General features: G+C 42.6%; 2 protein-coding genes across 3 annotated transcripts; one reads left to right on the top strand and one right to left on the bottom strand.

The window, feature by feature from the left end:
• The first annotated feature begins 400 nt into the window (after positions 1-400).
• Positions 401-2224, top strand: LOC138662096 (uncharacterized). The gene is made up of 2 exons (XM_069747237.1): positions 401-1039; positions 1145-2224. Exons 1-2 carry the CDS (start codon positions 687-689, stop codon positions 2025-2027), a joined length of 1236 nt encoding a protein of 411 aa, XP_069603338.1. The 5' UTR covers positions 401-686; the 3' UTR covers positions 2028-2224.
• A 12-nt stretch (positions 2225-2236) lies between these two features.
• On the bottom strand, positions 2237-5487 carry LOC138662097 (uncharacterized). 2 transcript variants are annotated; one of them, XM_069747239.1, is made up of 5 exons: positions 5319-5487; positions 4196-4460; positions 3526-4104; positions 3287-3443; positions 2237-3167 (listed from the first exon to the last, which is right to left on the bottom strand). In XM_069747239.1, the coding sequence occupies exons 3-5, from the start codon at positions 3638-3640 to the stop codon at positions 2237-2239; spliced, it is 1203 nt and encodes a 400-aa protein (XP_069603340.1). In that variant the 5' UTR covers positions 3641-4104; positions 4196-4460; positions 5319-5487. The 2 variants fall into 2 exon arrangements, with proteins under 2 accessions (XP_069603340.1, XP_069603339.1); XM_069747238.1 differs by lacking the exon at positions 5319-5487 and having other exon boundaries at positions 4196-4657.
• Positions 5488-16551: the final 11064 nt, after the last annotated feature.

The raw sequence follows: 16551 nt of genomic DNA, 5'->3' as shown, positions 1-16551 counted from the left end.
GTTTCAGGATTTGATCCGGGGAACTTTTTCTCCAGGGTTGGTTTCCCTCTCTGCTAAACTACAGTCCTTTTCATCTCTGGCCAAATCCTTATAGTTTCCTTTGTCTTGGTTTTCCTTTCTTGGTTTGATTCTCTCAGGTGTTTTCCATTTTCCCTTTTGTCTCTATCCTATCATATTTTCGGATGGGCTTTATATGTTCACCTTTCACTGATGTCACTTGCTGCCTATACGTCCATGTAAATTGGTGTTTGGAGCTCCAGCTCCTCGGCTGTTTACCTTGTCTGGTAAGCTCCAGTTGTTTTCTGTGAGCTTTCCTGTGCAGCACCTTTCCATTCTTCTTCATGTTTACGGATCTGGAAGGTTTCACTTAGTGTTCTTTCACACTTCAGTTGTGTGGCGTCAGTTAGGTCCGACATCGTGGCGGATCGACGGATCCGTCAAATTTGGTGGAAAAACGGTTCTAACGGATCCGTTTTTTTGACGGATCAGCTGCCCCGATCCGTTTTAAAAACGGATCCGTTAGAACCGTTGCGACCGTTTTTACATCCGTTGTAACCGTTTTTTGACGGATCCGTTTTTTAAAAGGGGAGGATTTCAATGTGATTGGCTACTGGATACTACTGCAAAACTATATATAGCGTGTATTTACACCACATCTTTGAAAGGTTGTAGAGAAAGTGGCAGAAATGGAAGGAGTCCTGGCGAACATTGCAAAGATCTATGCGGATTTTACTTTTGAGGCAAATCAGTTGGCAGTCAGCGTTCGAGAGAGGGAGGAACAAAGACTGCGCATCCTACGGCAGCGGCGGAAGAGAAGGCTGTGGATCCATCCCATCACAGCACAACGTATGACCCGTGGTGTTTATTCCACGCTTTACATGGAACTAAGGGAAAACCCTCAAAAGTTCTTCAATTATGTGAGGATGAGAGCTGAAAATTTCGAGTTTTTATTAGGCTATGTGGAAGACTGTATACGTAGACGAGACACCCAGATGCGATTCTCAATATCACCAGCAGAGCGTCTCATGGTGACTATTCGGTAAGTAATTTTTTTTTTTAAATGATTCTCATTCATCAGACTTATAACTGTAATGTTGTTTTTTGAATTTTTTTATTAATTATTATCTTTTCGTTTTGTTAACAGATTCCTTGCAACTGGAGAGTCGTTCTCATCCCTCCATTTTCAGTATCGACTTGGGATATCCACCATCTCGGGGATCATCAGAGATACCTGCCGGGCATTGTGGGAGTGCCTACAAGTGGAATACATCCCAGAGCCATCACAGGAGAGGTGGCTGGAGATCGCCCAAAATTTTCATCAAATTTGCCAGTTTCCAAATTGTGTTGGAGCAGTTGATGGAAAGCACATACGGATCGTCAAACCTTCAGGCTCTGGATCACAGTTTTATAACTATAAGAAGTACTTCTCTATTGTGTTGATGGCCATAGCCGATGCACAATGCAAGTTCATCGCTGTTGATATCGGTGCGTATGGACGCGCAAATGATTCACAAATCTTTAAAAATTCACCAATGGGGCGCCGTTTATATGGAGAGACATTTGATTTTCCGCCCCCTAGACCTCTCCCTGGAACCACTAGTCCACCATTACCATTTGTTTGTGTTGGAGATGATGCCTTCCAGCTTTCCCCACACTTGCTGAAACCCTTTGGAAGTAGTGGACTGACCCAGAGGAAAAAAATTTACAATTACCGCTTAACCAGAGCACGAAGAGTAGTGGAATGTGCTTTTGGCATCTTAACTGCCAAATGGAGAGTCCTGCTAACTGCAATTAAACTGCAGACTGAAACTGTCGATGATGTGGTCAAAGCGTGCGTTGTCCTGCACAATTTTGTTTTATCAAAAGAACAAGTTTCCCTGGAGGATAATGTTTCTGAAAGCACCTTACGGGATTACCAAAACCCCACTTTTCGCAGTCCAGTAGCAGTCTCCAGAATGCGGGACAGTTTTGCAGACTACTTCATGTCTCCTGCAGGATCAGTTGACTGGCAGTATGAAATGGTGTAAAAAAATTTTTCTTTTTACACTTGTAAAAATACCATTTTTGTTTGCTTACAAAATCTTTGTACTTTAATGCAGCATTGTATGTTTTGCAACGGTACCCTTTAAACACTGTTATTGTTACTATTGCCATAACCTTGGTGATTTAAAAACTTTACAAAAAAAAAAGAGAAAGACAATAAAATTGTTTTTAAACCAAAAAACTGTTTATTTATTTACAGATTCTCATAGTTTGGGGTGGAGATAGTAGCGGAGGGGCTGACAGGGCGGACCACGTCGAGAGTGGGGGACAGGACATCACGGGGAGGAACAGAAGTAGAATGGGTGGTGAAAACATGAGGTTGTGTAGAGAGTTGAGGTGCTGATGTGGTGTGTGGGAGGTATGAAGGTGTTGGTGGGATTGGGAACGGAGAAGTTAAAGGGGAAGAATGGAAGGGGGACGGTAAAAACTGGGAAAGACTAAGGGGGGAAGGAACAAATGACGAAGGAGTAGAATGGACGGGAGGAGGACGGACAGGAGGAGGACGGACGGGAGGATAGACGGTGGATTGAGAGGGGAAAGGTGTTGACACATGAAGGGTAGGTGGAGGGGCATGGGACATCGCCTGCGCTAGAGCAGTGTGGCAGCCTTGCATCACATGCATCTGCAGGTCAGGAGTTAGATTTTCCATGTGCCTGAGGACCGACTGAAAAAAACAGTGCCTTGGTGACTGATTTGCATCTGATTGCATCCTATCAAGACGACTGCTGAGTTCAAGTATGCTTTTGTTAAGCATATTGTACCCAGCAGACGTTTGCTCACTCAAAAGCTTGATGGCACTGTGAAAGGATGCATTCAGCTGCAAAAAGTCAGGCGCATAGCTCCTTTCCTGACCTCTCTGGCGCTGCCGTCCTGACCACAACGTTGGTCTAGATGTTGCGGCAGTGGCAGAGGGGTGGGGTAAAGGGAACTCTAACTCATCACCTGCAGCTTCAAGTGACGAAGTCCGCCCTGCTGCTCCAGCGCTGGTGGATGAGGCTGAGGGATCAAACGAAAGGGAAGGTGCAGAAACAGAGGGGTTGACGTGGTCCCCGGTGGCGGACTCTTGAGGGATCGCTCCAGAGGGGTGCAACTCTGATGCAGGCTCCCGAGTGCTGCAGAAAGTGCTGTTAAAGAAGAAAAAAAAAATTAGTATCTGGATATTACAATTGCCCTTGCTGCAAAAAAAATTGAAGGTTACACATTTTTACAGTTTGACTGAAAATATGTGGTGTTGAATATTTACCTTCTGCTCAGCAGCGTCGACCGGAGGAACGACAGGGCTCTGGCATGTTTGTATCTGCTCCTGCGTCCTCTAGATCCACTCGGGGCCTGCATCTCCTTATTAAACTCCCTCTTGAAGCGATCCCTGAGTGACCGCCACCGCACGATAATCCTGTTACCTGGAAAGAAAAAGCAAAAATTGGTTACTATACACCACATTAAATCATGCCTAACATAAGGTTATGAAGTGTGAATACTTACGCGCTAGATCCTGGGCCCCAGCATCGAGTTCCTCCCAGTTATCCATAACAGCACTGCACACTTCCTCCCATAGCCGTCGGGTGATTAACTGGTCAGCATGGCGGCGGTCCGACATGTTCCACAGCGGCTCCCGACTTTGTACTGCTTCGATGAGGGTGTTCACATCGATGCCCTCCTCTTCATCATCTTGTTCGGGAGCACGCTGTGAAGCCTAACAAAAAGATAAGAATAAAAAGGGAAAGATTACAACACATGAATTTTACATTTTACTAAACACCAAACCAAAAAGGAACTTACTCTTCGGCGACCGCCGCGATTATCATTCCGACGACTATGGGAGGTGCTTTGAGGAACTCTACGTCGAGCCCCGGATTGTGAAGACTAATTTAAAAAAAAAAATAAAATTAATAATGTTCTTTGATCGAGGCATATGTATTGTGTGCTGTGCTGAATGTTTGTGTTGGGTGTAGTGCATTGTATGTGAGGATCGGTCTGTTCAAAACTTACACTATGCGCTCCCGCTCCTTGTATTTCTCCACCCTGTCCGTCTCCTTCTGTTAGCCCCTCTGCTTCATATTCCTGTGAATACAGAATAAACACATAAAGGCTTAAAATACAATTGCCATTGTTGCACCAAAATAAAAAATTTATGAAGAAAAAAAATTAACACCTCAGTTTGCTGATGATGTGCTGGGGGGCTCTCAGAAGAAGACATTATGATCTTGCGTCTATCTTGGGTTGGTCGGTCCCTTGCTTGGGTCCTCTTGGTCCCTAGAATCTGTAAGCATAAAGGGAGTTCTAAGCTACTATACAAAAGGATAGATAGATAGATGCAGCTTTCAGGACTTTACACTTACATCTGTTTCCAAAACTTGGGGCTTGCGTATAGCTTGGGTCGGTCGGTCCCTTGCTTGGGTCCTCTTGGTCCCTAGAATCTGCAAGCATAAAGAGAGTTCTAAGCTACTATACAAAAGGATAGATGCAGCTGTAGGGACTTTACACTTACAACTTTAAAAAAAAAATGGGGAGCCTGCTTGTGTACGTCTTGGCTCAGTACCTACTACAGTACCTACAGTGCCAACTTATTTTTGATTTCCCCCACCACAAAAGAAAAAAAAAATTCTACCGTCAAACTTGATGCACAAGCTGCCAAACCCTCTACCTCCTGTTTCCCCACAAAAAAAAAACCCAAAAAATCCCTTTAAAACAACACCAAAACTACTTAGAACTTGATATGCGCAATGCGCATGCTGGTAAAACCCACCTAAACAAAGTTTAACCTTATAAAAAATGTTCCTCATTCGAAATTAAAATACCAATCCCCAAAATTGTTAATTATGATTACCCTACAGTTTGTATTTTCTAAAACCAGATAACATATTCTATAGCAAAGATTTGCATTACACATTTGTATATATAACCTTTACTGCATGTTTACCCAATATTACATTTATCTTGAAATGAGACTACTGACAGTTTTGTGAAATTTTTATTACTATATTTTTTTAAATTTTCTTTTTTTTAGGGTACAGTAGGAGCTACACTGCTCTTTATTTGAAATACAAGTATATTATGGAAAACAACAAAGATGCAGAACACATCACACATCATTTATACACACACACAAAACAAATTTTACACCACAGCTATTCAAAATACCAGCATAGTATGAAAAACATATAAACAGGGCAGGCAGGCACACGCACGCACACACACACACACACACACACACACACACACACACACACACACACACACACACACACACATGCACGCTGGATGTCAGTACTCACATGGCTGTCTCAGGCAGGGTCTGGCTGGCACGGCCTCTCTGGCTGGCTGGCAGGGCCTCTCTGGCTGGCTGGCAGGGCCTGGCTGGCAAGGTCTTGCTTGCAGGGTCTGGCAGTGTGTCTCTGGCTGGCAGGGCCTCTCTGGCTGGCAGGGCCTCTCTGGCTAGCTGGCAGGGCCTCTCTGGCTGGCTGGCAAGGGCTTGCTGGCAGGGTCTGGCTGGGTCTCTCTTGCATTGAAGGGTCTGTCTTGCTGGCTGGTACATTTGGGAATGACCTGTCCTCTTTATATAGTTTTTGGGTTGTCTGGGCAAAGTATCCACTTTTTGGAGCATGCTCAATCAAAAAAAGCGGATTGAGGCGACGGATCCGCCAAAAAGCGGATCGCGACGGATCCGTCGCCCATAGGCGCCCATTCTAAAAAAAGGCGGACACGACGGATCCGCCGCGGTCCGCCTTTTCGGCGGCGCCAAAAAACGTTACAAAGTCCGTCAATGTCTAGACAACGTCCGCCAAATATCGACGGATCCGTCGCATGGCGGATGGAACGGACGGCCATCCGCCACAATCCGTCTCTAATGCAAGTCAATGGGAAAATAGCGGATCCGCCAAAAAAAAATGGCGGATCCGCCATTTCACGAAAATGGCGGTTTTTGACTGACGCCGAAAGACTGAAGTGTGAAAGAGGCCTTACTCTGTTTGTTTTTGGTTCTACTTGTTTTTCCCTGCCTATCCTTAGTAAACATGTTTTACTTTCTAACCCTGAGTTCTCGGGTTTCACTCTGGTTGCTCAGGAGGTACAAGAAACCCCTTGACATCTTTTTAGAAAGCCAAGTCCTAGGAGGTCTATTAAGTTATGTGGCTAGGGCCATTTCTACAGGGACCAGTTGGGTACAGGTGAGTCTACTCTCTTTGGTAGCTCTTTCCATCTTTTATAACCCACGTGAATGTGTGAGCACATTTATAACAGATACCTTGATATCTATGAACCAATGTCTTTTTCCAGAGAAATCCACATTTTTCTTATCTGTAAATGAGCTGTTCAGGATTATGAGCCAGACACTAATCTGCATGAGAATCTATCTCCAGAGCTTATTATAAAAGAATGGAGTATTACCAGTGTGATGTGTAATGGCTGATTTCCTGATCTAATTGCAGAGCTGTGTGTGGTTATACCTGACACATTTGCAGGTTCCTCTGTGTTTCATCTTCCATCTCACAAGCAGACAGGGTTTCAATACAGCAGGGGTGTGAGAGCTGCAGCTGCTGACGTGTTTATGAGACAAAATTCACTTCTTCTGTTCTGTGTTAGTTTCGTGTCTCAGATTGAGGCAGATTCTCAGGGAGATCAGTCGGACCATAGTCCTGAGCAGCTCATTTACATAAAAGAAAAACTTGGATTTTTCTGGAATAAGACTTTGGATCTCAGATATCAAGGTATCATTTTATTCAGCTTTCTATGACCTAGATGCCCATATAGATGGCTTTGGATGGTAGATCTTACTGACAGATTCCTTTTATACTGTGCATTACCTATGTGTGACCAGCCATACAAGCCACTTTTGTGCAATCTAATACTAAGCAATCAAACCCTCCATGAATTGGAAGGTTGTGAGTGGTTGTCTCATCAGTATTTTGCATCTGTTTTGCAGCCATCTTTAGTATATTGGTTTGCTGCATCCTTTTGAGACCTGGGCAGGTAAGCGGTGTTGCCGCCTTTTTTGCTCCATTAATTCTTGAATTTTTGGAGGATTTTTAGTCCTATTTTTGTGGCCTTTCTATTTAATTTAGTGATAGGACTCGCTAGTGTGAGGACCCTTGTCGCGGGTTGCGAGCTTGCATATCTTGGCCAAAATATTGACCAATACCTCATATATTATGTATGTATATTTTTTTGCACTTCATTTTTCAGGATGTCCGTCATTTTTGGCCTTGTAAACTAGGGTGTCTGTTCTCATGGGATGCACTTAGAAAGTGCTGAGCAGCCCGCCTAGTCTAATAGTATGGGCGTCACTAATAGGATGTAAGCCAGACACTGTGCATTACCTGTGTGTGACCTGCGCCCTATACAAGCCACTTTTGTGCAATCTAATACTAAGCAATCACCACATCCATGACTTGGTAGGCTGTGAGTGGTTGTCTCACCATTATTTTGTACCTGTGTTGCCGCCATCTTTACTACATGGGTTTGCTGCATCTTGAGAGTGCATTTGTTTGGAGATCTGGGCAGGTAAGCACTGCTGTATTAACTGTATGTGTATCTACCAACATGTTATTTTTTATTACTTCCTTTTTTGCAAGGATTCTGGTGGCCCCAGAGAGAAGAGAGCCCCTGTGCAATAACAGCATATGGATCCTTTGCAGTGCAATAGCTCATTATAATGCACAATTACATCTGCTTTTGGTTTCAGATTATGAAGAGAATTAATGTAAAGAATCTACAGTTAAACACAGATTTCTGCCGCAGACTGCCATTTGGATTTGTACATGGATTAGCTCTGTTATAATTTCATGAAGTAATTACTTGGCTTTCAGCTTTGAGCTTGTGCCAGTATGGTGTGAATTTTTTTAATCATTATTCTATCTTTGGTAAATAAGTACTAAATGATAAAAGTATAAAACCCCTTTTTATGTTTCACCATTCACCTACTAGTACAATGTCTTGGTTAAGTTGGACTGACAAGACAGCTGCATTCCTGTATCGGAGTGTTATACATGTATTTTCCCAGCAATTATAAACTTTTCAGTAATACGATTTGATGCAAATCAAATTTGGGGGGAAAATTTAGCGAAGCCCATGAATTAAAATTTTAGGCTATCCACAGATCTCTAGATTGTGCAAATGAAACAATGTAAATGGTATGTTACACTGGCCAAGTGGTTGAACGAACTCTCATAGTACTGGATTGTTGGTAGCATCTAACTGACCAGCTATTAACAGTTCTATATGCCAAATAGTACTGGATTGTTGGTAGCATCTAACTGACCAGTATTAACAGTTCTATATACCAAATAGTGGGGTATATGGGGTATCTATATAGAGGTAGCACCTCTGGTGGAGTGCTTGCCGTGTCCTTTTTGGACAGCTCTTCCATCTTTGGTCTTTGATGCTCAACTCTCACCTGTACCTCCAAGTAGCTGCTAGCAACCGGCAGTGGGTACACCCCGGAACACCGCCTCAGCAGGTGGGCCAAACCAGGTGAGGGTAGCTGTTGGGTTTCTTTGAGACCTACAGTGATTTTCAAGGGTTTGCCTAACTTTGCATGTGAAGACTGGATATGGCAGACTGTGCGGAAGAAACTAAGATTCAACAGACAGACAAGCGATTTCCAGCACAGCATTGTGGAGCGCTGAGAGAGCGCAGCGAGGCACATATAGGACACTGCTGGCCATCCACTGCACCCTGACCTATCTCCAGTTGTCTCGACTAGTTCTTGCCACTGGGGCTCGATAGGTACGGGCGAGAGAGTGAGGTTGATGACTGTGCAACTCTTCCTCATTTTAATCCAAGTCAAGCTGAACACAGTGATCTATTTCAAGTGTTTTTTCTGTTAATATTGATGAATATGGCCTACAGCCAATGAAAACCCAAAAGTCATTTTCTCAGTAAATTAGAATAATTAACAAAACACACCTGCAAAGGCTTCCTAAACATTTATAAAGGCCCCATAGTCTGTTTCCTTAGGCTCCACAATCATGGGGAAGACTCCTGACTTGATACATGTCCAGAAGGCAGTCATTGACGCATTCCACAAAGAGGCTAAGCCACAAAAGGTCATTGATAAAGTAGCTGGCTGTTCACAGAGTGCTGTATCCAAGCATATTACTGGATAGTTGAGTTGAAGGAAAAAGTGTGGTAGGTGAAAAGGTGCACAAACAAATAGGATAACCGCAGCCTTGAAGGGATTGTTAAGAAAAGACAATTCAAAAATTTGGAGGAGAATCACAAGGAGTTGACTGCTGCTGGAATCATTGCGTCAAGAGTCTCCACACACAGATGTATCCAGAACATGGGCTACATGTGTTGCATTCCTTGTGTCAAGCCACTCATGACTAATGGACAATGCCAGAAGCGTCTTACCTGGGCCAAGGAGAAAAAGAACTGGACTGTTGCTCAGTGATCCAAGGTGTTGTTTTCAGATGAAAGTAAATGTTGCATTTAATTTGAAAATCAAGGTCCCAGAGTCTGGAGTAAGAGTGGAGAGGCCCACAATCCAAACTGCTTGACATCTAGTGTGAGCTTTCCATAATCAGTGATGATTTGGGGAGCTATGCCATCTGCCTGTGTAGGTCCACTGAGTTTTATGAAGACCAAAGTCAGAGGCAGCTGTCTACCAGGAAATTTTCGAGCACTTCATGCTTCTCTCTGCCGACGAGCTTTTTGGAGATGGAAATTTCATTCTCCAGCAGGACTTGGCACCTGTCCACACTGCCAAAAGTACTAATACCTGGTTTAAAAACAACAGTATCACTGTGCTTGATTGGCCAGCAAACTCGCCTGACTTTAAGCCCATAGAGAATCTATAGGGTATTGTCAAGAGGAAGAAGAGAGACACCAGACCCAACAATGCAGACAAGCTGAAGGCTGCTATCAAAGCAACATGGGCTTCCATAACACCTCAGCAGTGCCACAGGCTGATCACTTCCATGCCACACCACATTGATGCAGTAATTAATGCAAAAGGAACCCCGAACAAGTAATGAGTTCGTTCACTGAACATACATTTCAGTAGGCCAACATTTTGGATTTTAAAATCATTTTTCAAGCTGGTGTTATAAAGTATTCTTATTTACTGAGATAATGACTTTGGGGTTTTCATTGGCTGTAAGCCATAATCATCAACATTAACAGAAATAAACACTTGGACTAGATCACTCTGTTTGCAATAACTCTATATAATATATGAGTTTCACTTTTTGTATTGAAGAAATAAATTAACTTTTTGATGATATTCTAATTTTTTGAGAAGCACCTGTATATATGTCCTGCTTTTAATGGGATTTAATAAAGTTTGTTATTTTTAGGGGTCATATTATAATTTAGTATCTAACTGATGCCTAATGAGATATTATTATATTTTTATGTTTAAGTGAGCAGTTTGTGGGGTAATCTATTCCTCTATAGGTTTTAGTGCATTTTTATGTGAAAGTTGGTAATTGTGATACTTTTAATGTGAATGACTACAACTAAAGATCAGTTTGGTAATTTACATACAGTATAGTGTAAGATGTTTTCTTTGGTCCGACTTGTAATTTATTTTATATTAATTAGATATGAGCGAATCTTTAGAAATTTGTATTCACCAGCTTTGCCAAAATTTTGCCAGGACATTGGATTAATATTTAATTAATTCTCTGCCGATTGAAAATACTTAGCTTCTAATTGCCTTAAAAAGAAGTGTATGTGTACTTGAATTGCAGTGTGCTATAACCACACTGACCAAGCAAGCAGCACCTACCAACAATCCCACCCTCCCCTGCCTCACATACACAGTGACGCTCTTATATTTCACTCCCTGTCACTTAAATATTCACTTTTCCTTTCTTTAAATATTATTCTATGTATACTGTTTATACATTTTCTTCAGTGTGTTATGGCTTTGTCTCCATATTCCTATGGTTAAGCTGTGAACTGCTGTACCCTCTCACAATAAAATGGCATGTGCATTTCCTGCCTTGGCTTTTATACTGGCTATGATGGTCCTCCCTGATTGTCTGTACTATAGAATGTACTGTGATAGCTACAAGGCATTGTGGGGTACCTTATCCAGCCAAGCCCCAAATCATGTAATCCTTCTCTGGCTGATGCAATCTTCTGCAATGTGTAAAAAGATATTTTTATAATCTCTAACATTGGTGAATTATGGACCTTGCTTAATAATTCAATAAGGTTTAAATACATTTGCTTTGATAAAGGTTGACGATAAATGTCCTAATTTGACTAACACAGGAAGTGTACAATGCGAAAAACTTTCATAGGAAGTATAATCATATTGATCATGTATGGCGTATCCACAAATCCAATGCATTGTTAGTTGCAGCATGCACCCCATATTAGTATACAGGGTCCTATACACACCATTCCAATGCTTGATACTATCAATATAGCAGTGGAGAAGACCCTGGTGGACCTATCTAGGTTTGCACAAGATTGATCTTCCTACAAATTTTTCATACATCAAGTTGCCATGGCTCATGATTAGTGTTGAGCATTCCGATACCGCAAGTATCGGGTATCGGCCGATACTTGCGGTATCGGAATTCCGATACCGAGATCCGATATTTTTGTGGTATCGGGTATCGGTATCGGAGGTGTAAAATAAAGAATTAAAATAAAAAATATTGTTATATTCACCTCTCCGGCGGCCCCTGGAACATCACCGCGAGTCACCGGCGTCCGGCAGGCTTCTTTGTTCAAAATGAGCGCCTTTAGGACCTGCGGAATGACGTCGCGGCTTCTGATTGGTCGCGTGCCGCCCATGTGACCGCCACGCGACCAATCAGAAGCCGCGAAGTCATTCCTCAGATAAATTCCTAGAATGAGCGCCTTTAGGACCTGTGGAATGACGTCGCGGCTTCTGATTGGTCGCGTGGCGGTCACATGGGCGGCACGCGACCAATCAGAAGCCGCGACGTCATTCCGCAGGTCCTAAAGGCGCTCATTTTGAACAAAGAAGCCTGCCGGACATTGGTTCCTCGCGGTGATGTTCCAGGGGCCGCCGGAGAGGTGAATATAACAATATTTTTTATTTTAATTCTTTATTTTACACATTAATATGTATCCCAGGGCCTGAAGGAGAGTTTCCTCTCCTTCAGACCCTGGGATCCATCAGGATACCTTCCGATACTTGGTGTCCCATTGACTTTTATTGCTATCGGATATCGTTATCGGCGATATCCGATACTTTTCGGGTATCGGCCGATACTATCCGATACCGATACTTTCAAGTATCGGACGGCATCGCTCAACACTACTCATGATCAAACCAAAGGTCCTTAAAAGATTAAACACCAAGGCAAGACCAGGAATAATGGCAAGAAGATACCTGAAATCATGATTTTTAACTCTGTAAGAGGGCAAATTTCATTGTTTAGCTCTTTAGATACATCCATACATTACATGCACCTTGTCCTTTAGATGGAGTTTGGCTACTTTATTATTGTTAATACTCAGAAGGGATTCCCCTTCCATAGCCAATCCGCTTTTATAAGGATAAATATACACTTGTTATTACCAGTATATACAGTACCAGTAATTTGTGCTTAATATGATGCATGTTTGTTTGAAACATGTTTCTTATATTGATGTAAATTAACCCTCATGGGAATTTGACACTTCCTTTCTAAAGAAACTGCTAATTATACAGTGGGTACGGAAAGTATTCAGACTCCTTTACATTTTTCACTCTTTGTTTCATTGCAGTCATTTGATAAATTCATTTCTGCAGTACTCAAGGTTCCTAAGACCACAGTGGCCTCCATAATCCTTAAATGGAAGAAGTTTGGGACCACCAGAAGGCTTTCTAGACCTGGCCATCCAGCCAAATTGAGCAATCATGGGAGAACAGCCTTGGTGAGAGAGGTAAAGAAGAACCCCAAGATCACTGCCTTGAGCTTCAGAGATGCAGTAGGGAGATGGGAGAAAGTTCCACAAAGTCAACTATCACTGAAGCCCTCCACCAGTCGGGCCTTTATGGCAGAGAGGCACATGGATGGCACATGGATGGCATGTTTACACACACCCATAGACTTGTATTTGCCCTTCTCATCTGTGCTGCTGAGAAAACACAGATATGAGTGCAGCAATGTAGGTTAAATAGGGTACATGTGACATCCGTGAAAAACATGATACCCGATTGTGTGAAGGGGGCCGTATAGTCACATAATAGAAAACATTAGCAGAATTGCCGTCTTTGTCTACATCCTACCTCACAAGCAACAAAATAAAAAGCGATAAAAAAATCCCCCAAACTACTCTGCTAAACTCCCTCTGGCTCCGAGGCCGATGGTTCGGGGTCCCTGATGGTTATTATTCACTTTGCAGCTATACTCTAAGGTGCTGCCACAAGACCCCTGCAGCCCAGTTCTACGACTGGCGGAGACCCCTAGAGCATTGGTGCTGGAGCCACAGGGGATTTATCATTTCATGCTAATTATTTTTACATTCTCAGAAAACCCCTGTAGACACTGTTCACACCCACCATTTTTTCTGTGGATTGATCTACAGTGTTGGCAGGAAATATTCTGCTTTTTTGCAGCCTTTTTACTTGCATTATTGTGTCCCGTTCATTTGAATAGGGAAAAAAACGCTGCAGAAATGCTGAAAGACGAAGGCAACAGATTTATAAAAAAAAAGTCTGGTAGGTGTCCGTGTCTGGCCAGTGTCTGTGTCTGGCTGCTGCACTGGGACAGCGCGGAATAGTATAGTAGACTGCACTATTCCATCCAATAGTATATTAAGCCCTGTTAACACTGCACTTCTGCAGTGCGTCAGGGGGCTCCGCCTGATTCCCCTGAAATAGTCATACCATATACTGTATATATGTACACACATACTATATACACATACACAGACACACATCCTAGATACTGTATGTACATGCATATATAAATACACACACACTATACATATATAATATACACAGCCACACATACTATATATATATATATATATATATATATATATATATATATATATATATACAGTGGGGCAAAAAAGTATTTAGTCAGTCAGCAATAGTGCAAGTTCCACCGCTTAAAAAGATGAGAGGCGTCTGTAATTTACATCATAGGTAGACCTCAACTATGGGAGACAAACTGAGAAAAAAAAATCCAGAAAATCACATTGTCTGTTTTTTTAACATTTTATTTGCATATTATGGTGGAAAATAAGTATTTGGTCAGAAACAAAATTTCATCTCAATACTTTGTAATATATCCTTTGTTGGCAATGACAGAGGTCAAACGTTTTCTGTAAGTCTTCACAAGGTTGCCACACACTGTTGTTGGTATGTTGGCCCATTCCTCTATGCAGATCTCCTCTAGAGCAGTGATGTTTTTGGCTTTTCGCTTGGCAACACGGACTTTCAACTCCCTCCAAAGGTTTTCTATAGGGTTGAGATCTGGAGACTGGCTAGGCCACTCCAGGACCTTGAAATGCTTCTTACGAAGCCACTCCTTCGTTGCCCTGGCAGTGTGCTTTGGATCATTGTCATGTTGGAAGACCCAGCCAAGTTTCATCTTCAATGCCCTTGCTGATGGAAGGAGGTTTGCACTCAAAATCTCACGATACATGGCCCCATTCATTCTTTCATGTACCCGGATCAGTCGTCCTGGCCCCTTTGCAGAGAAACAGCCCCAAAGCATGATGTTTCCACCACCATGCTTTACAGTAGGTATGGTGTTTGATGGATGCAACTCAGTATTCTTTTTCCTCCAAACACGACAAATTGTGTTTCTACCAAACAGTTCCAGTTTGGTTTCATCAGACCATAGGAAATTCTCCCAAAACTCCTCTGGATCATCCAAATGCTCTCTAGCAAACTTCAGACGGGCCCGGACATGTACTGGCTTAAAGGAACACTGTCACCTGAATTTGGAGGGAACAATGTTGCCTTGAGCAGGCGTGTACTATGGAGGACAGAGAATGAACTTCAATCCAATATTGCAGCCAGCATGCAGCCAGCGGGTAAGGAAAGGGTGAATCAAACACCCGAAAACCCCGCCTCCATGGCTGAAGATTGTTCCCTCCAAATTCAGGTGACAGTGTCCCTTTAAGCAGTGGGACACGTCTGGCACTGCAGGATCTGAGTCCATGGTGGCGTAGTGTGTTACTTATGGTAGGCCTTGTTACATTGGTCCCAGCTCTCTGCAGTTCATTCACTAGGTCCCCCCGCGTGGTTCTGGGATTTTTGCTTGTGATCATTCTGACCCCACGGGGTGGGATTTTGCGTGGAGCCCCAGATCGAGGGAGATTATCAGTGGTCTTGTATGTCTTCCATTTTCTAATTATTGCTCCCACTGTTGATTTCTTCACTCCAAGCTGGCTGGCTATTGCAGATTCAGTCTTCCCAGCCTGGTGCAGGGCTACAATTTTGTTTCTGGTGTCCTTTGACAGCTCTTTGGTCTTCACCATAGTGGAGTTAGGAGTCAGACTGTTTGAGGGTGTGCACAGGTGTCTTTTTATACTGATAACAAGTTTAAACAGGTGCCATTACTACAGGTAATGAGTGGAGGAAAGAGGGGACTCTTAAAGAAGAAGTTACAGGTCTGTGAGAGCCAGAAATCTTGATTGTTTGTTTCTGACCAAATACTTATTTTCCACCATAATATGCAAAAAAATGATAAAAAAACAGACAATTTGATTTTCTGGATTTTTTTTCTCAGTTTGTCTCCCATAGTTGAGGTCTACCTATGATGTAAATTACAGACGCCTCTCATCTTTTTAAGTGGTGGAACTTGCACTATTGCTGACTGACTAAATACTTTTTTGCCCCACTGTATATATATATACACACACAAATGCACCATGTCATGACAACATCAGGTCACCATGGCAGTGATCGGGCTCCTTCAATGATGTCTCGGGGACACAGATTGGAGGGCAGAGGGGGACATATCCTTACATCCAAGGTTGGTAAGTAAGTATGGTTGCTTCCAAAATCGTGAAGGGGTTAAAGGTAAAGAGCGGTCCCACTAAATATTGAATTGATTTAGATTTCTCTTTTGTATATTCACTTTCCATTTTGTTAATTAACACCTACCTAAAACTTTTCCACAGTATTGCACTTTATTATTGAGAAGTGACTTTTTTCCCTAGGAAACCCCATTTTCATATCTTTCAATAATCTTACAAATAATCCAGTTCGAGTGGGACCATCTTCACTGTACTTTTTTGAAGAATGGTATTTGCAAGGTTTTCTTTAGCATATTTTATATAATTATTATTATTTATTATTTTAGTGCCATTTATTCCATTGTGCTTTACATGTGAAAAGGAGTATACATAACAAAAAACAAGTACAATGATCTTAAAAAATACAAGTTACCGACTGGTACAGGAGGAGAGAGGACCCTGCCCGCGAGGGCTCACAATCTGCAAGGGATGGGTGAGGATACAGTAGGTGAGGGTAGAGCTGGTCATGCAGCGGTTTGGTCGATCGGTGGTTACTGCAGGTTGTAGGCTTGTCGGAAGAGGTGGGTCTTCAGGTTCCTTTTGAAGGTTTCCTTGGGAGGCGTG

The sequence above is a fragment of the Ranitomeya imitator genome, chromosome 2, assembly GCF_032444005.1.
Source record: "Ranitomeya imitator isolate aRanImi1 chromosome 2, aRanImi1.pri, whole genome shotgun sequence".
Classification (NCBI taxonomy): domain Eukaryota; kingdom Metazoa; phylum Chordata; class Amphibia; order Anura; family Dendrobatidae; genus Ranitomeya; species Ranitomeya imitator.
This window is presented reverse-complemented; position numbering and strand designations above follow the sequence as displayed.

Coding starts and splice junctions, on each gene's coding strand:
- LOC138662096 (XM_069747237.1), top strand. CDS start 687: ATGGAAGGAGTCCTGGCGAACATTGCAAAGATCTATGCGGATTTTACT. Junction 1,040..1,144: donor CGTCTCATGGTGACTATTCG/GTAAGTAATTTT, acceptor TTTTGTTAACAG/ATTCCTTGCAACTGGAGAGT.
- LOC138662097 (XM_069747239.1), bottom strand. CDS start 3,640: ATGTCGGACCGCCGCCATGCTGACCAGTTAATCACCCGACGGCTATGG. Junction 3,444..3,525: donor TGGGGCCCAGGATCTAGCGC/GTAAGTATTCAC, acceptor TTTTCTTTCCAG/GTAACAGGATTATCGTGCGG. Junction 3,168..3,286: donor TCGACGCTGCTGAGCAGAAG/GTAAATATTCAA, acceptor CTTCTTTAACAG/CACTTTCTGCAGCACTCGGG.